The sequence below is a fragment of the Camelus ferus genome, chromosome 14, assembly GCF_009834535.1.
Source record: "Camelus ferus isolate YT-003-E chromosome 14, BCGSAC_Cfer_1.0, whole genome shotgun sequence".
In the NCBI taxonomy this organism is placed as follows: Eukaryota; Metazoa; Chordata; class Mammalia; order Artiodactyla; family Camelidae; genus Camelus; species Camelus ferus.
In genome coordinates, this window is record NC_045709.1 from 3,410,594 (window position 1) to 3,431,196 (window position 20,603).

General features: G+C 36.0%; 1 protein-coding gene across 5 annotated transcripts in view; it reads right to left on the minus strand.

The window, feature by feature from the left end:
* The window catches only part of ELF1 (E74 like ETS transcription factor 1), a 91,509-nt gene that overhangs the window by 33,759 nt on the left and 37,147 nt on the right, over positions 1 to 20,603 (minus strand). For 3 of the 5 annotated variants that reach the window (XM_032496037.1, XM_006176272.2, XM_006176273.3), the window contains exon 2: positions 7,107 to 7,408. The exons of 1 other annotated variant lie outside the window; for it this stretch is intronic. In XM_032496037.1, coding sequence (XP_032351928.1) covers positions 7,107 to 7,178 — 72 coding nt within the window. In that variant the 5' untranslated portion in view covers positions 7,179 to 7,408. Of the gene's footprint in view, positions 1 to 7,106; positions 7,409 to 7,994; positions 8,089 to 20,603 lie in introns of those variants that run through there. One more of the 5 variants, XM_032496038.1, reaches the window with a different exon arrangement.

The following is a 20,603-nucleotide window of genomic DNA, read 5'->3' on the forward strand; positions in this document are numbered from 1 at the left end:
TACGGCTAATGGGTACAGGTTTTTGGGGGGGATGATAAAAATGTTCCAAAGCTGATTATGGTGATGGATGTACAATTCTGTTTATATCCTAAAAACCACTGACTCACATGCTTTAAACAAGTGAATTATATGATATGTAAAATGTTATCTCAATAAAACTGTTTTTAAAAAAAGAAATATATAGGTATATCAGTGACAAAGACTGTCAACTTGTAACTACACTAACAAATTAACTAAAATGAACATTTTCTTTTTGCTAAAGTCATAAATGTAAAGCATAATAATTCTTCTACCGTTTAAATTACTTTTTTTTTTTTTACCACTGACATGTTATCAGTGGCTGGCATTATCCAAATACAGTGGTTGAAGGCACGAGCTGGGTTGCAATCCCCAGCTTTAGCATTTACAGGCAAGTTGCCCCCTTCTCTGAGCTCACTTTATTCTTCTATAGAGTGAGAATTAGAATATCTCCTTTGTAAGTTTGCTGTAACAATTAACGAGGATAATCCCTGTAAAGCACAGAGCATAATACACAGGACAAAACGCTAAGTAAATATTAGTTACTAAAATTCACCACTGAATGTTTCTGGAGCCCACCTAGTCCCTGTCCTACACTATGCGATGATCTCATCCATATTCATTTTTAAGACGTTGTCATGGGGCCTCTGTGTGATAGTTGGGGGACACTTAGAAAAAGACTCAGCAACAGGGAGTAAGTTAAATTCCACTCCCCCACCAAAACTCCTGCCTCATAACAACCGTCAGCTTCCTCGCTGCTAATAGTTGGCAGGAAGATAAGCCAGGCCAACCTGGAGGCCACAGGCAGGGTTGTCCCTTCACATAACCTGGAGAGCGCCTCAGGCCTTATGCAAAGTCAGACTTTCCCCCAAGATAATAAGGCTTGTACTGCGGGCATCACGGCTTAATGTCTTTGATGAAGGCCATTCTAAATGTACAGAAAAGAAACAAGAGTTCTCTGTATGTGAGTTTTACAGATGGCCAAACTTTTAATGGATCTGATAAGTCTGCTCTGCCAAGGTTAAGAATGACGATAACAGAAACAGAGAGATCAGTCAACAGAACCTGGAACTGTATGTAAATAACCAGATCCCTTGTGTCCATGCACAGGTTAGCATCATTCCAGCCTCCTGTCCTCCACAAAACTGGTCCTGAACAAGTTACACACAGCACACTATCAGCACAGTCCTTGTACCTCTAACTTTGAGGTACACTTAACCCCTGGCCTAACAGAATTTTACCATTCCAGCTAAAAAAAATGGCAGGTTGGTGTGATCTGTATTTATCTCGGTCTACAAAATACAATCTCATTCTCAAGATAACAACCGCGTCAAAAACTCCCTCTGCAACTTGAACGAGTCTCCCAAGAAATAGGAAAACTTTAAATTAATACTTATAATTTATAATTTCAATAACAATTTTTAAAAGTTATTTGAGGTGGTTTTCACTAAACACATACAACATAATAGTTCTAAATATATCAGAAAAAAAGACTCCATGAGTATTTGTCTCTGGTCTTGGAATTGTGGCGACATGCCACATTGCCCATGCACTAAGGGAGAATGAGGACAAATAGGTCTCAGAAAAAAAAAACCAAAAACACCATAACAAAGAGCTGTGGGGCAGGATATCACCTCTCATTCAAAGGCCTTCCGATGTAATGAGGATCATAACTGAGTACATACATATCCCACATCATTTTACCAACAGGATTAAGAGAAGGAAGAAAAGTCTTTAAGAGCACTCAACCAATAAATGTATTATAAATTATATTAAAAATGCATGGGGAATACAAAGACGGGAGGAAGAAATCCCTTTCATTTCAAGTAGTTTAGCACTTATCTGGAAAATTAATCATGTATATGTAAGAATTCAACATGGCAAATGTGTGACAATGGCAATAAGTCATTTAGGAATAATAGGATAAAGCTGTTAATTCCTAGAAGGATGATTTTAGGATAAGTTCCTAGAATAAGTAGGCTATGTCCTAAGATCTTGAAAGATGATTAGAACTTAAACAGGTAACAGGTGTGAATGTGGGAAATCAAACAGCGAGGAAGCAAGAAAGCCTTTGGGAAAATCATACAGTTGGCTGACAAAATTAATGTAGTACAAGAAAGAAAAGAGCATGAAACAGTCACACTATGAAGAGCTTCTAATGATAAGTCAAGGTGCTTAGATCAATTATTCAGTTCAGAGAAGTTCATCAGAAGTTTTGGTATGTTCTTTTGTTCTGAAACACTTCCTCTTCTTCATCTGTCAGATAAACTGGATCTTCCTTCAAGATCCAGTTCAAATGTAACTCCCATGTGACGTTGGGTGACACTCTCCCAAAGTCGCAGTGCAGTCAAAGGCTCCTTTCTCTGAATACGCAGCACTCTGTGCAGACCTCTGTTACACTGAGTGGTGATTTCCCAGACACCGCACGAGAATTTCGAAAAGACAGCAAGGCACTGTTTACCCTTTAGCCTCTCAGAATCTGCAGTGTGAGTGAGCCAATTTACACCCTAGGAAGGAAAGTCATAAGACCACCTTTTTATACTGGGAAGGGATTTACAAAAATACTGTTTCACTCTCCCTAGCATGTCACCAAGCTTCTCCCTCGTGAGCTAAGTTTGTTAAGCATAAGTAACTATGATTTGTAAGTAAAAGTTAAGTTCTACTTTTAGAACCAACAACTGAAAAAACACACAGTGTAATAATATACCAAAATTATTAAAAGCATTAAGCTACCAGCTGTTTTTCACTAAATTAACTTCTGGAGTATTTGAGCATATAGTTAAATTTCCTTCTCTAGCTTTCTTCTTATTCTCATACATTGACCAGGCAAACACACCTGTTTAATAAGGTCAACCAAGGCACTCTCAAACAAAAGTATACTGTAATTCAATACTCCCAAAGAAGTACCTTGTTCTCAGCTACAAATAGTCCCACTTTGGAACTAACAGCAAGAATAGACTACTAGATGGTTTGTTGGCATACACACACACACACACACACACACACACACACACACACGTATGAGCATCAACCTGCAACCGCTCCTTTTAGGAACAGCCCCAGGACTGGCTGAGTTCTTTTTTTTCCCCCTAAATGCAAGTACTAGGGATTAACCCAGGAATGTGCTCTATCACTGAACTATACCCACCCTCAGCGCCAACAATATTCATATTTCCTTTCCAATACCCCCTTCCTCATCCCTGCCTGAAGGAGTTCTAAGCAATTCTGAAAAGAGGACTAATTGATATAAGGGAAAATGATCAAGGTGGTGGCAACCACACATTAATGGTGTCAGTTTCCTTCAATGACTACATTAATAACCACAGACCATAACTGAAAACAGGAAACATGTTCTAATCTGGTGCCTTCAAACAGTGATTTTATAAAGAACCAACCAATTAAACCAATACAGGATCATAAAACAGTGCAAATTATTTTAAAGACACAAATACTTTGAAAAGTCAAAATCCCAATAGCACGCCAATTCTAAAATTCATTCAAAATTCTACCACAGTTTTTTTGGGGGAAAGAATGTCTTTTCAGATATCAAATCTATGAAGTGACACCCATGAAAGCAATGGGATAGTGACACAATACGAAACAGGAAAATGCAATAAAATACGCCAGCAAGTTCAAAACTTTAGTCTGTATGTACGGTAATTTAGAAGATAACAAAACAGCAGTCAGTATGGAAATCATAAAACATTCAATAAATGGTGAAAGGCCAATATCCATTTGTGGGAAAGTCATGAGATTCCCATACCTCTATCCCACAAAAATAGATTTCATATGGACTAAGGAGTTAAACTTATAAAACATACTAGAAGAAAATATAAAGAGAATGTTTAAGGGTAAGAAAAGCTTTCCTAAAGAAAAATCACAAAAAAATGGTCAATTTTATGATACAAATATTTAAATTTCAATAGGTCACAAGATATGTAGTTAAAAGACAGTACCAGATTGGGACAAAATATCTGCATCACATGTTACAAAAAGAGAGTTAATTAGAAGGTAACAATACTGTTTTAACACCCATAATATATAAAGAACTCCTACTAGGCAAAAGGATATTTGTAAGTAGTTTAAAGGAAATTCAAATGAACAATAAATAAAGTTAATGGAACAATCATGCAGCCTCATTACTAGTAGTCAAAAAAACCGCAAAATTAAATGGTAAAAAAAGTAATTTTCACCCAAAAGACTGACCAAAAGGATTTCTGTTAGTGATGGTTTGGGAAATACACTGCTAGTGGTAGTAGAAACTGACACAGCTTTTTGAAGAATGATTTGGTAGTATGTTCTGTTTATGCTTTTAGTAAACTCAGTAATTCTACTTTAAAAAATATACTACGGAAATAATCATACAAGTATAAAAAGATACACACACAGAGATGTAATAATGAAATGACAGTGCTCAGTAAATATTAGTCTGTGCCAGGTATAGTTTGAAGAACTTTATATACATCAAGTCATTTAATTTTTACAACAACTTTACTTATAATATCAAGTCTATTATTATCACCCTCATTTTGCAGGTAAGGAAACTAAGGCACAGAGAGGTTAAGGAACTTGCCCAAGGTCACAGAGGTAATAAACAGTGGAGCAAGGATTCAAATCCAGGTGCTCTGACTCCATAATCTGAGCTCTCAGCCACTAAAGATCTATTGCCTCCCACATGAGAATATTCATTTATAACAGCAAAATACTGAGAATAGCCAGTTGTCCATGATCAAAATAAATTATGATCCATCCATCATGTGGAAAAATAAATGATGTAGAGCCAGCAGACATACATTCAAATATTTAAAATACATTAAGTGAAAGTAAGTCATGAAGTAGGTTTAACATTCTTTCACTTGTATCTTAAAAACAACCTCTGTACATAGGTTTGTATATATTTATACTGTTCTTCCGTTTAGGCCTTTACCCAAAAAATTATACATCAAATAGTCAATACCAGTATCTTCTGGGGAGAACAGGATTAGGGAGAGTAGGTGAAAAGAGACCTTCACAATTTACTGTATATATTTTTCTATTAGGTGACTTCTTTTATAATTGGCATGCTATTACATTTATATTTAAAACAAATTTAACAAGCAGGCAACAAACAGGAGAATAGACCCACATCTACTCAATACATAAGATAAGATGTTAATAAGACTGACATTACTAGATCTAACCCCGTGTGAATCAGTTTAGTTTGCTATGCTCCTGGCCACAGATTGAAAAACCCTAAACCTGGCCAGCTGACTACTATACAGTACGATCAGCATACATCCCTGCAAGAACTACATCATTAGTGAGAGTCAGACTGCTCAGGTTCAGCTGCAGCTCCACTATTTACTAGCTGTAGGACTTCTGGTAAGTCACGTAACCTATCTATTCTCTCTCAATTTCCTCACAGTAAAATGGAGATGATGGTATTTGCCCCTTATGTTTAATATGTGTAAAGTCCTTATGATAATATCTGCACAAAGCTAGTATTTATTCATTTAGTTAGATAAAAATAAATAGGAAAATACGTACACATGCATTCTGATGTTAAGCAATGAGTAAATCTCCCTATACAAAGACATTCTGCGAGTTAAACTAAGTGCATCATACATAGTAAGGGTAGGCACTGTCTTGTGAAACTTTTTCTAAGGCTATACAGACACATGTCTGAATACTGCACCAAAACGTAAAATATATTTCTCATGGTCAAAGAGGGTCAAAGCCAGTGCACTGGAGCACACGGGTGAGCGGCTTAGAGCTCCGTCCTCTGCGGCCACAGCCCGAGAACAAACCTCACCACATCAAGTCTGGGATCTTTCATCTTCCAGGGCTGAAGAGTACACACACTGTTTTCAATTCTTAACATTCACAGAAACATCCTATTTTAAAATGATTCAAAACACTTTCTCCTAAAATTTTTATCTTTTCTATTCTCCCTAGATTAAATCTATAAGCTAGTAATACATTTTCAATTGGGAACATGCAATCCTCTCCCTGATACTTTTTTCCTCCCTAGCCAAAGCTCATCTTGATTTTAAGGCACCTTATTCCAAATTCTCATCTTTTGTAGGTTTATTTATAAAAATTTGATTCTGTCACTTTACTCAACAATACAAAGAGCTAAGAAATGACAATGCCCTGCCAAAAGTAAGAATCACCTAGAATAAACGCATGATACATTCTAATTGGCCTATTAAAAGTTAGGCATTTGAAATTAGGCTTATTTCAGTATATAAATCAGCTTTATTAGACATATTTTAAATCTACCAGACCTCAAAATATTTTTCCCAGTACATTGAATCTAACACACAATTTCTCTCACATCGTGTCTTGTATTTCAAAATAACCCGCTTAAAATGAAGCAAATATAAAGTCCCAGGAATGCCTAGGGAGGAGGGGGGAAGACCAGAATTAACTCAGTTCTTTTCTCAGTATCTCTTGGATCTTTTTTACATTCTAGAAACAGTAATTTGCATATCTTGTATAAATTCAATAAAAGAAAGCCAATTTAGAAATTCTGCAGTTCAAGTCCCTCATTCAACAGATGATGAAATCGAGATCTAGAGAAGTCAAGTAACTTCCTCAGAGTCACATGCTTTGGGCTGAAATGTTGTATGATTATGGGACTGCTAAGACCTTTCCATTCTCATGAAGAAACAGCCCAGGATTATGAACTTTAATTAACCACATTCCATTAAAACTGTAATTGCAAGCAACTATTAAAATCAGCAGTCCTACACTATATATAAAAAAAAGTACGTCATGTTATTATGTCATCTAGAACTTTTCAAAGTACTCTGAAATAATTACTTAAGGTATTTACTGCTAAGTCTCATTTTACAGAAAAACAAGCTAACTCCAAAAGTATTACATCCTTGTTAACCACATCAAAGCTCAGGATAAGAGTCTCTCTTAATGAATTAACTAGCACTTAACATGTAAAATCTCATTACCTCCATATTTTAAATATTTAAATGTTTACATTAATAAAGTTTGTCCTACTGCCTTTTAAAGGAAATAATTTTCTGACACAAAGGGAAATATCATCATCGTAAATCTGTTAGAATCTAATTCTCTCTGGGTCTCAGTCATACCTGTTGTTCATCCTCCATGACGTTACTAGCAAATTCAAACACCAGGTCGTTCTGTTGGACAACAGCAGCCATAATAAAGCATTCCCCTTAGATCCACATGAGAAAAATCCCAAGCAGGTTCAAGTATCAGGCAGCAGAATCCAGTGACTAATTCGGGTAAAAAAAACCAAGCTAAGTCTGTGAAGTTACTGTATACCCAGGTTTTCTTTAGGGAAGGTGCTTCAAAATTTTCTTGGTTCACTGAGATTTTACTAAAATAGAGGCAGTTTTTCTGCAATTTTTCTTCTCTAGAACTTCTTGGCCTGAAAAATATAAAGCTTAAGTTAGTTTTGAGAAAGCAATTCATGCCACTTAGAATGTAACATTCACACAGATGGCAGTATCTCCAAAGTACTTTTTTGTTAATGTTTTTAAATAAAATCGACATGACTAGTGAATAGAGAAGTTTTTTTTAATTTAGATATGTATTTTCTTTTAAGATTTCAGTCTTGCTAAGTACATCTCTCATTACTGAAAACGAAGCCATTCTCCCCTTCCCCCGAGGTAAGTTACAAAGTACTGTTTACTAAAAAAAAAAAAATCCACCCAACCATAACTAGGTTTTTGTAACTACAATAAAGGACATATAAACAATCCCCTTCTTTCTACTAACCCAGCAAGCCATACACATAGGAATTGTTACCCCGTGAGTAATTTCATAATGTATATTTTTGCCTTAATAGAAACATTCAGACACTATCCCTGTCAGGCCTAGTATATATAAAGATTTAAAACCTAATACTTTTAAAGTTTAATAAGTACTATTTTAAGAGCTCTTGAAAATAAGCAGAAACTAAAGCCCCCTCGTTCTGTTCTTTAAAAAGGTTTCTGATAAGTAGAACGCTTTACCATGCTTAAGCCTGTCTTCGGTGGCTTCTTTTTTAATGCACTGAAATGTATCCTTATCTCTAGCACAGGCTTGCAAGCAACAGGAAGGAAACAGCACTTGACCACGTCATGGCAAATTAGAACATGCAAAGAACTGCACTTTACAATAGAAAAACAGAAACGCAACTTAAGAGTAAAAACAATTTCCCAGTGGAGGGAGAAAAGCTTTAAAATGTGCCTGCCAAAGACGTTTGCCTATTTAATTTAAAAGAAAAAAAAAAGTTACTACTATGATAAAAGTAAAAGGAAATTTTAATTCAAAAGTTTATCACAATTTTATTAATTTTTTTCATCATACAGTTACAGCCATAAAGATGACATGAAAAGACAAAGATACAAAAATAATCACACTAAATAATATTTAGCTCTTTGAAACAGCATTTATAAATTTAAAGAGACAAGTTCAGGAATGAAGCTCAACTGGTGAATCAGTTTCCCTGAAAACTTCAATCCAGCCAGTAGGTGCTTGCTAAATCACACACTCATTTTCCTACTTTCCGTAAAGCCAGTTCCCTGTATTTTCCAGACACTAGGGGTCATCGTGGATGATTGATTTCCTTAACTGGAAATCAAAATAATAATAATAGTCAAGAATTCAACTCAGGCGATACTGCTACTCACTAAACTAAATTCTAACCCAGTAGTTTCCCACAGCCACCCACACCACCTCTTTTAATAATGAGTCCAACTTCAACATTGGTAAGTATTTTTAGCACTACTTTTCAGGTAGTTTTTTTAACAATGCAACATGTCTAGAATGGGGGAAAGGTACTTTGACCTAAATTGATCACAGGCAGACATATAAACATCAGACATACATACAATATCTTCCTTTACACTCACCCAATTCTTCTATAACAAGGCCGCCTTCTTGGTCCTCCACATATTCTACATTCATTCTTGCCTCCCTTCTCAACTTCTAATATTCCCCATTCCCTGAACACCTCTCCCACTTCTCAGCAGCCATTCGAATCTTTTCCATCATCAAGGCTCAAGTCCCATTTCTTTCACAGAGCTGCCCAACCTCTATGCTTCGACCTACATGGACCTTCAAAATACAGTACATACTGCCCTTACCCCTAAATTAGCACTAACTGTACACTGTCTCACATTTGAAAATTATGCCCCCCTAGTTCAAATGAATACATGTTTCAGTGACTATTTGCAAAGCAGTGTGCCAAGCACCACAATAATTAGAGCAAAACTTCTCTTGATAAGTAACTGTTGTCTAAAATTTCTTCTCTACCTATCATACCAGTACACCAATAATAATAATAGTAATAATAATAATAATAATAATAAAAAGAATCATATTAATGACAGACATTGTCTTGAAAATGTATCATTAGATATTTAAGCTCTTCCTATATATATTCTTTATAAAAAATGGCTAATACTTTTAATGACGAGGAAACCATTATTCTAAACTTGAAGAACCACAGTAAGTTAACCAGAATCGAGGGATGTTTCCTGTTACAAAAGTTTCTCTGTAAAAGGTTAGATTCCAAGAGACTATTCCAAATCCCTTTATTCATAAATACAAAGGTGACATGGTACAAATGACCTATGTGAACATATCTATGTAAAGTTTCACTTTCTTTTCCATTGCAATCACATGCTTTTTCTTAGTAACACTTCCACAGTGCTATTGTTCTTTAATAGATGTTTTTAACACAAAAACTCTAATTTTAAAAGATACATGAACTCCAATGTTCACAGCAGCATTATTCACAATTGCCAAGCTATGGGAGTAACCTAAGTGTCCATCAACAGATGAATGGGTACAGGTATGATACACACACACACACACACACACACACACACACACACACACACAGAGAGAGAGAGGAATATTACTCAGCCACAAAAAAGAATGTTGCAATGCCATTTGCAGCAACATAGATGGACTTTGACAGCATTATGCTAAGTGAAATGAGTCAGAGAAAAACAAATACTGTATCATATCACTTATATGTAGAATCTAAAAAATACAACAAACTAGTGAATATAACAAAAAAGAAACAGACTCACAGATACAGAGAACAAACCAGTGGTGGGGGGGCAGGGGAGGGACAATATAGGGGTGGGAGAGTGGGAGGTACAAATATTGACTGTAAGATAGGCTATTGGGATGTATTATACAATTCAGCAAATACAGCCAACATTTTGTAATAACTATAAATGGAATGTAACCTTTAAAAACTGTATAAAAATAAAAAATAAGTATTTTTTAAACCTCCAAAATAAAGACAAGCAATCAACATACCTAAATGTTACAGTACACACTAACCACAGTAATTAATCAATACTGAAATGACAGCCCATGATCACTAAGCCACTTGCTAGGACAGAAAAAGACCCCTTTACTCTGGTGGGTAGCTTTTGTTCATTTCCATACAAAAGTTCATAAACTGAAAACGTATAAGTAAAGGAAAGCTCCAGCATTATTTTATTGGCTTAATTAGGCCTCTGACCCTCTGCCTTCTTTCACTCTGTCCCACTGCTCTTCCTCTTCTCTGAGTAGGTACATAGCCTATGGTGCCAAGATGGTTCTTGGGAAGAACTTTTCTAATTCCTGATCCAGAGGTACCACCCATGCATATTACAGGTACTTAAATAACAAAGCCTCAGCGTATTAAATTTTTTTCAGTAAAAGATGACACTGAACACTTAGATCAATGATTCAATTTTTCATGAGTAAACTGAGCCCCTGTGTCCTAAGTCTCACAGTCTGAAAATATAACAGAATTACAATTAGAATCCTCATCTCCTAAATCAGGACTCTGTCTATGACGACAATACACATATAGCCTCTAAATCTACCCAAATTCTTTATGCTGTAATAGTTCAGAACACAGGTTTCTAAGTAAATAAATGTCAAATGGAGAAAAACAATTTTCCATCTCTAATTCAGCCCCTGATGTCCAAATCTGCTCACTAAACTGTCTGCTAGATAAGTCCACGTCTGTGCCCCTCAGAGTCAGGGTGTCTAAAACATGTCCAAAACAGAACTTATTTTATCCCTCAAATTTGCTCTACTATGGGAAAAAAATGGGTACCTCAGGGTAAAGCAGAGGTCTTCTTTTTTTTCTAACAAAATTACACGTTCTTCAGTAAATTTAAAACTTGTTTGAATTTACTAACCATATAATATGCATTACATTCAGGAACATTCTGCTGCATTAATAGTTCCCAAACATCTTTCATTTTCCAAGTGTCATTTAGTCTTTATAAAATAATGAGAAAAAAGTGAAAACTGTTCATTCAAAACAAAGACACAAATAGTTAACTTATTTGCCCAGTTTTGAGAGGTCAGTTAGTTGAGAATCCACCAAATAATAAAAACTCTCCAAGCTGGCTCTCCTATCTTTCAGCTGGGTAAGGACCATATTCTTATTCTTCAGGGAGTCTTGTCAGAGGAATGTCTCATCCATAAGGTTCCTAACCTCTTGTCATCAAACTAAGCTTCAGATTTAAAGTAAAACAGCAGCACAGGCAAAACAGTTAAGACCACAGGCGCTGCAGTCAGACCTCTTGGGTTTGAATCTTCTGCACTGTGACTCTGGACAAGTTACTTACTTGGTGTCAATCTCTTCCTTCTGCAAAATAGGTATAAGTTACAGTTTCCTCATTCTGTAAAATGGGTATAAAAAAACACACCAAACTCTAGAGTTTTTGTGAAGATGAGATGCATATGTATGTGCAGAATGCCTGGCACATAAATTTTATTCAGTAAACATTATCTTCATTATAGTCTAAGTATAGTGCAAGAGATATGTAACAGGTGCATGCCAGGCAACTAATTATTCCTGAAGTCTCATTTCCATATTCCCTGGGAATCTTCTTCATCACAGCTGTTTGCTAGACTCCAACAAAGAACACTGTAGCCCCATTAACAACAAAAGTATAATTCTATTACAGTGCTCCCAAATTTGGCACCTATTTGGTAAGTCCAGTTGCTTTAAGATTAGGCCCACACCCTGTCTGGCAAGCTTCCCTTAACACAGAGTTCTATTATAACCCTGTTCCAAACAAAATGAATTTACTGATTGTAAACACAAAACCTACAGCTTCATTACTGGCTACTACAACCAACTCAAACTGTTAATTTTTGTGTAATTTATTATAAAAGACTTCAGGTGTTATAAACTTATGATAGTCAAAATCAGCTTTTAATACTTTTCACTCTTGCTTTCTTAATCCTTATTGAATGCAAATTTAAATCTCCCTCAAAGGGGCTTTAAACACACAGGTCTATAAACCCATTAATTCATAATGACACTAAAAAAATCTTGCTACCCTTTGGAAGTTACTAGGCCACCAACTCATTATACTCAGTATGAAAGTTGATAAAGGGAACCAATCAAAAAAAAGCGAAAAGCTTTTAGATTGGACAGTTCTGGACCAAAGAAGGTAAAATACACCAGCCTAGAGCAATGAGTGGTTGAATGACTACCTTTAATTTGAATAACTATAATAAAGGATTCAGGCTGTGTGTGTGTGTTTATTAGTAAGGTTGGGAGTATCTAAAGAACAGAATTCTGAGTAACCCCACATGCCAAGGACCTGAATGTATTTTTATGTGAAGTGGTAACCAAATAAATAGACCTTTTCAACTTCTAGACATACCTATCATAACAATACCAAATATATCTGGAAGAACATGATGCTAGAAGAAATACAACAGTAATTAAAGAAAATAAAATAAGAAAAATGAGAGAAGAGAAGCTATTCAAATTAGAAATGAGAAGCAAGCAATAATCCCACAGACTATAATGACTGGAATTCTTAGGTAATAGACCATAGTTAGGCCTTTTCATTTGTTTTCTAGTATGGAAGAATGCGTTTTATTAGCATTCTTATATTAAGATAAACTCTATACAATCGTCCAAGGACCTGCCCATTCTCAATCTAAAAAGTGTGGAATCACACAATTTTAAAAATTTTTTAAAAATTAAAAAAAAAAAAATCAAAGGATTACTATGCATTCACTGAAGAGCTAGAGAATTTGGGCCCAGAGCAGTCTGACTTGTTCAAGTTCACACAGTTAGTTAACGGCAAAAAGAGCAACAATTCTGTGCCTTTCCCCAATTCCCAGCCCAATTTTCTATTCATGCCCCAACATCTACATTAATAGAACTTTCTTGGTATTTTTCATTAGCAGAATATCTGGACAAATAAGAAATCCCTTATATAATATCTGTAGCAAAGGTTTCTACACTACTCCATGCAACTTTTGATACCTGGTAAATCATTTTTAATAACATTTTATGTGAAACAACTGAAGCAGAGGAAATTCTAGATTTTTCTATACCTGCTTTAAATCTCAAAGTTTAACTATTGTTGTTCTTTCTTAAACTCTGTATCATACTATCTTACTTTACCTTCACTCAGCCTAAAAAGGGAAAAGGAAAGATTAAGCCTTTTTATATAGCTTCCACAACTTAGTAACTCATTAAAATACTTTAAAATAAATAAATTTTTACTGACATTTTTCTTGCTAGTTCTTTGCACACAGTGTTACTATCACTTACATTTAAAAATTGTGGATATGAAAAAAACAATAAACACATCAAATGAAGTTATAGTTAAGCAACCAGATTTAAGCCTCCCCAAACAAAGGCTGTCTTCCAGTTTGTACTGAATAAGGAAACAAACAAAAAAAGACACCAATTCAAAAATAAATCTCACTGCATAGCTTTCCCTAAATCATGTACTCTATACACAAAATTGAAGGGGGAAAATATACAGGTTAATGTCACACGAGGAACAAACCATTCCCCACTGCATTTAAGGCTTTCACAACTTAATTCAAAAAGAGAATGATCCTATACTCCAACCTTCATATTATTTCAAATACTCAAGGAATTTATGAAAATGTAGGAAAAGTATAAAAATATGTCCTTGGAATCATACAAGTACTATATACATTACATCACCCGTATCTTTTAAGTAGCTACAGTGCTTTAGGCGTCTTTCATTGCAATTGAGGGGTAGGCAGGGGAGGGGAAATACCTAGATCTTTTTCAAAAGTACAGTTTTACTTCCATGTGAATGAAGCACAAATTGATTTTTTTGTATTCTGGTGATATAGGGCAAAGCTGAAGCAGGCCTTGGAAACCTGAATAAGCTCACCTTAGCTTCAACCATGTTAAAGTTAAAAAAAAAAAAAAAAAAAAAAAAAACCACAGAGCTGATATGAGCAAGGGAACAGACTGACTTCTCAGTGCTCCGCCTCTTTGCTGACACCCCGTGAACAGTTCCAGGACTTGGAGGGCAGGCTGCAATTACTCACTACCCAGACCTGAAAGGCCGGTTCTTTCACATTGTTCTCCACTTTCCATCATTGGCCACTTGGGTCTACCCAGAGTCAGATTACACACAGGCAGCATTTGTAGCACCTTGCAAAACAGCCAACCAGATCACATACCTAACCTGTCCATAACTGTGGTCTCAAGATTAACCCTTTTTCTGAGCATGTTCTGAAAACAAGAGAATATAAAATCAAAGAGAAATAGTCAAAAGTAATCAGATACTGTTTTACCTCTGGTCATGAAAAAAGTTTTACTTCTTTCCTTTCTCAAAAAGGCTGAAAGTGACAACTGTCAAAATGTCTTGATTGGTGCTTTTAATTATGCAAATAAACTGTCTGAAGGCACTTTCTTCCCTCCAGCACCCAAAATCTGAACTCTGAAAAAAACACACCTATCCAGGGAACACAAACACTAAAGTGTGCTTATCAGCAAGACCTGTTTGGGCAGTTAAAATTTTTCTTTCTATAGCGAACAAGAATCAGCTTGCAAGGAAACTGTTTCATTTCTGAGATTGTTTATTCCTGTTTCATATTTTCATCTTCTTAGAAAAGGTATGCTCCAGTGCAAAGGTTTCCCCGTCTGAGAATATAGCAGATTCCCATCCTGGTCCAAAGAAAGGAAAAAAGCCAAGAATGTTGTTGAAAAATCCCACAGGAGATTTTACTACAGGACACACCTCCCCTCACCTCCAGCTCCCACAATGCATAATTTTCTTCTAGAAGAGACTGCTGTTCTCTTAAGACCATAAGAAGTTCCACTCACATAAAGAGACACGCCATCAACTGAAAGCAAAATTTAAAGGTCATATAAACAGCTTAATGGCCACAGACTGCATTATTAGGTGATAGCTGCTCCACGTGCTCAACTGATGGGTCCTGACTACCTTTCCTGCAGCTCCCTTGTGGTTTCTCAGCCTGCAGTAGGAGTAATTTACCAAAAATGAAAATAGGTTCAAACTTATTCCTCTATTTAAAACTAATCAGTGGCTTCCACTGCCTATAAGAAAAACTTCAAATCCACTAGCAGGGCTGTGGCTCTTCATGATGCCACAAGAGGTATGTGAAAAATTGAGCCAGATTTCTAAAACTGGGTATCTGAACACCTGGACTGGAAGAGTGAATGGGAATAGTCCACGGACCCAGCTTAAAAGGACGTCTCTGTCACAACTCTAGTACTCCTCACTCTCATCTCAAAAACAGGTATTCCAGCATTTCTGCATTTTATAGATCCCCATGGCTCCACCCTGTATTAAAGAAGCCAAAGCGGGCCCTGCCCCCATTTCCTTGTAGGTACTACCCTTTCCCCGGCTTTATCTGAGCTTGCTGATATGCTCAGTCCAGATCTCTCTAAATACTCCTGGGTGAGCATAACCTTTTATACCTGTGGCATTTTAGGGGCCTCTTCCAAGTCACAGTGGGACCAGACTTAAGGATATAAACTCTAGAGAAGCAGAACATTTTCACCTTTTCCCAAATCACCAACAAGTCTGATGGGCTCTAAGATCCCTGTGCACAAAACTTCCTGCTCCCCACGTGTGAGAAGACCCTCAATTTCACAGCATACCCCTCTCTTTGTCTTTAAATAATCAAACTCTGTTTTAAACATGTTTGGATGTAAACAGTTCCGGCGCTCCATGTCAAGACCCTTAAAATGGGGTTCTTCCTACAGTCATCCTCAGAACTGTCTGGCACTTACCTAAGATGCTAAATTCAATGACACCAAAAAAAAAACAAACCTAGAAGCAGCAAAACTACAAGATGGAAGATGAAAAGTGAAAGGGCATTAGTATAAATTGCACATGTAACTTTATACTTTTCTACTGTACAAGTCTTAGATAGAAGCAAATCTTAAATACCATTTGTAAGTAATCTAAAAGTTCACAATACAGAATAGTTAAAATTTTAGGCCATTCATCTTTTATAATTTCTCGATTTTTAAATCATTTGCATCTATTTCAGTCACGGTTAACTAAAGTGCACCAAGGGCCCCTGCATTAGGTTTTCTCCTATTGAAAACAGTTTTGTTATGCTTATTTGACGAATATCCAGAGCTAATCAAAAGATCCCACGACATCCATTTTCAGAAGAAACTCTGTTGCTACAGACTGACTTGGTGGCAAAAAGTTGATGAATATTTACTGAACTTCCCTTATGCTCAGCACTGTGAAAAATAGAGGTAATACATAGCCTTGTTCCTATGAAGCTTACAATCTAGTTCAGGAACTAAGAGCAAGAGAGATTACAACTGAACACCAAAACTTAGTATTTAATTAAATGCTAATAAAGCTGGTCAATACTGCAGCATTTTAGAAGAGGGGATGGTCAAATGGGTCAAGGAAACACTCAGACAACGGAGGACCTAAACTCAACCTTAAAGTAAGGTAGGACGTAGAGAGACCAAAGGGAAAGGAAAAGATAGTATAGGGTGTATGTGTCTGTGTTTGCTCATCTGTGCAAACGTGTGTACGTGTGAGAGGGAGAGAGAGAGAGAGAGAGAGAGAGAGAGAGAGAGAGAGAGAGAGAGAGAGGGAGGGAGGGAGGGAGGGAGGAGGCTGAGGCACAGAAGAATGAAGAGAATCAAAACTGACCAAAGTAAGTTTGGAGATAGATAATAGCTTGACAAAAGCTAAGAGTTGACAATGGGAAACAGAAAATGTGGTTTAAAATAAGCGAAGCAAAACCAAATTGTGGAGTCTTGAAAGTCAGGCAGTAGAATTTAGGCTTGATTTGGAAAGAAGAAGTGGAAAGTTCCTGAAGGTTTTCAAATCCTGTTGCAACAAGAGAGTGTGGTCCCCATGATTACAAAGCCCAATGCAAGTCACATAAGTGGGATCTGGTAACTACCATTCAAAAATGATGAGGACAGCTTAAACAAACATTCCATAGCTTCACTGCTACACTGATAACTTGTAGCCACTGATGTGTATACTGTCCTCCTTAAATTCTTCATTAATTACTTATAATAGAGATTCTCAACAGTGGTTTTTAAACCACCCAGAGTGTGGGAAAATTAGGTAAAACAAACAAAAATTACTTAACTGGTTTACTTCAAGTTTTTGTTCTTTGCCTAAGGATTGGAAGACAGGAGAAATAAGAAAATAAGATTTTCAAAAAGATATGACTCATTACCATATAACATTTCTTACAAGTTATTCAACTGAACATCAAAATTGTCCTACATCCATTTGGATACCAGTGAAATTTTGAAATATATGAAGTAGCTGTATCCATGGATGATTGTATCCTGTCATTTAGTATTAAGTATTTTGAATAGAGGATGCTGATTTAGTTATTCAGTGAAGAAAGATGTGAGATCCATGACAGATGCAAGTTTCTTGGTCAACAGAGACTTTTATCACCAACTCTCAAGGAATCTTTACTTTCTTCCAGGATGACGCTTAGAAGACAGACACTCCTGTGAAAATGTCTAGTTGTCTATGTGAGGCTGCATTAAACCTGGCTCTTTATTAGACGTATTTTCTGCTTTACAGCTTTGCCTTATTTTTTGAAAGTTCAAGAATTCAAAGTTGCCTTACTAGAAGTAATAGGCACTTTTTAGATTTTTGAAAATACTTTAGCATGAAGACACATCCAGAAATTGTACAGCAGTACAATAAGGCCTGCTTCCATTATCATTTGTTGGTAATATCTAATATCTAATAAGGGCTTTACAATTTATAAAGCAAGACATATATACTACTTTACTTAATTCTTAAACATCTCTAACGACCACTGATGTTTTTGCATAGATACAGAAAACCATGACACTTATCCTCAGGGAATTTAAGAAAGAGATGACAATAACAAATCAGAAAAATAAGTAGAAAAAAATAATAGGTACTATTTATGTGTGCCAGACCCTCTACTAGAGCACTTTGCTGTGTCTGTCATTTAATCTTCATATCAGTAAATCCATGGATGGAGAGAGCCAACAAGTAAGGGCAAGAACTTTGTCAAGGTCACCACCATACTCCACTCCCACAGCTTACACAGATGGTCCATGAAAAATATTTGTCAAAGGAATACTCAAGATGCTCAGAGAAAGCTTGAGTGCACGTCTGATTTCAGCTCACTCACGCTCATTCATCTAGTCAATAAAATAGTCACTGAGTAGCTACAATATACCAGATTCTGTTCTAGATGGCAGAAGCACAGCAGTGAGCAAAAGAGACCAAAATTTTTGCCTGTGTGGAGCTTCTAATCTAGTGATCTTTATGTTCCCTCTCAAAATATTCTGCTTTAAGAATGTGGGCCTGTCAGGCAATATAGGTTACCTTACAACCATGAATAGGAACTCCGCCTCTCTCCTTCCATGTCTCCCAATTCCTGACAACTGGATACAGAAAATGTGACTTCTCCAACTCATAAGGAAAGGGGAAGGGAAAATTTGAGGAGGAAATAGATAACAGCTGTATCCAATGGTAGGCTTCTTCCAAGCAAACCTCAGGGCGTCTACTTCAGTTTCTTTCTTTCTTTCCTTTTTTTTTTTTAAATTTTCTTCCTTTTTTCTTTTTTTGGTGGGGGGGGGGAGGTAATTAGGTTTATTTGTTTATTTTAGAGGAGATACTGGGGATTTAACCCAGGACCTCATGCATGCTAAGCATGAGTTCTACCACTGAGCTTACAGGGAATACCCTCCCCCCTCACTTTCATTTTTAATTTGACTTTGAATGAAATAAATTTAACAACAACTAAAAAGTGTATTGTTATTTTTTAAAGCATCCCCTTCACAAATATAAATACTTAGAGGAAGAAGAGAAAATTCTCCCTGTATTGTCTTTTTCCTGTATACTGGGTGGCCTACAGAAATCATTATCAATACTACCTCTAGTCTTTATTTATCTAACAAGCACTCACTAGAGATCTATCTGCCAGACACTGGTGGGTAACAGAGAAGGACAGGAAAGAGACAAGCTACTAAGACACAGTCTTCCCCATGGGCAATCAGTCTATCAACAAAGACAAAACATGTAGCAGAAGTGGATACAAAGCTTATTCCCCCTTGTTATTCAGTAATTATTTGCCAGGGGCTACTCCAGGTAGGAGCAAAGGTAAGCCTAAAAGCTTAAATCACTGCATAATAGGTGAAACAATAATTTAATGAAAACAAACTTTTCCCTAAAAGGACCAAGGATCTAGCATCAGAAGACCCTCATTCAAGTCCTAGTTCAGCCATTTACTAACTGTATTTTCCTGGATAAGTCAACCTTTAAGATCTTCCTTTCATTATCTTAGAGCTATAACTAAAAGATCTTTGTAAACCACTAAATGCTCTAGAAGTTTTAAAGAATATTGATTACACCAAAATACAAAAATAAATTAATGCTTACCAAAAATTTGAGACCAATATATTAGCTTATCATTTCATATTGAATGTATATCATATATTCAAATCTGAACACCAATCATTAATAATATAAAAATATTTCACAAAAATAAACAGATTTTACATTTTCTCTATCAAACATCTAATTGTAACCCATGCAATAACCCATGCAATTCATATAATATAAAACAAGCCTACAATATACCTAGAATCAAAAGTGACAAAAGTTCAATGAAAGAAGCTTCATACTTAACTGGTCTCCCGAATGGGAAATTAAAGCAGCAATTGTACATCTGTGTCTCTGTTCCTCTCATCGTGGTTTAACTGACAGGAAGCAGAGAACAAGATATGGCATACAAACATCAAGCATTTCCTGCCTTCTCTGCTACATCTTTATGTCTTGTTTTATAAATAGTCCAATAGTTTACGTGAAAATGTATCAAAGCCTGGTGTCGGAAACATAACATACAAGTGGTAAAGAGTGTTTATGAAAACAGAACAAATAAAAAGGTATTTTGAGGTTGGGATCTCAATTCATTAAGATTCATTATTAATAGTTTTCTTAAGAAGTATTCTTAGGAGTAAACACCCTACAAATTAAGACTTGAAAACCACAATGACTAAGTAAAAAAAATCAAATGTCTGAACAATAGAACAAGCCCTCAAACTGTTTTACCCAACTGGTTAGATTAGTAACACAATCACCTAGACAGAAGACTCCCTCCCCACCTTGCCTTTACCTCTCCAAAAAGAAAATTACCACCAAAACCAAACCAAAACAAAACAAAAAACCAAAAACAAACAAACAAACAAACAAACAAAAAACAAAAAAATAAAAAACGTTGAGCAACTGACTCAAACCAAAGCAGGACAGATACCCTGCCTCTGATCTTTGGTCATTTTTACCACAGATTGTTAGCACTTCACCTAG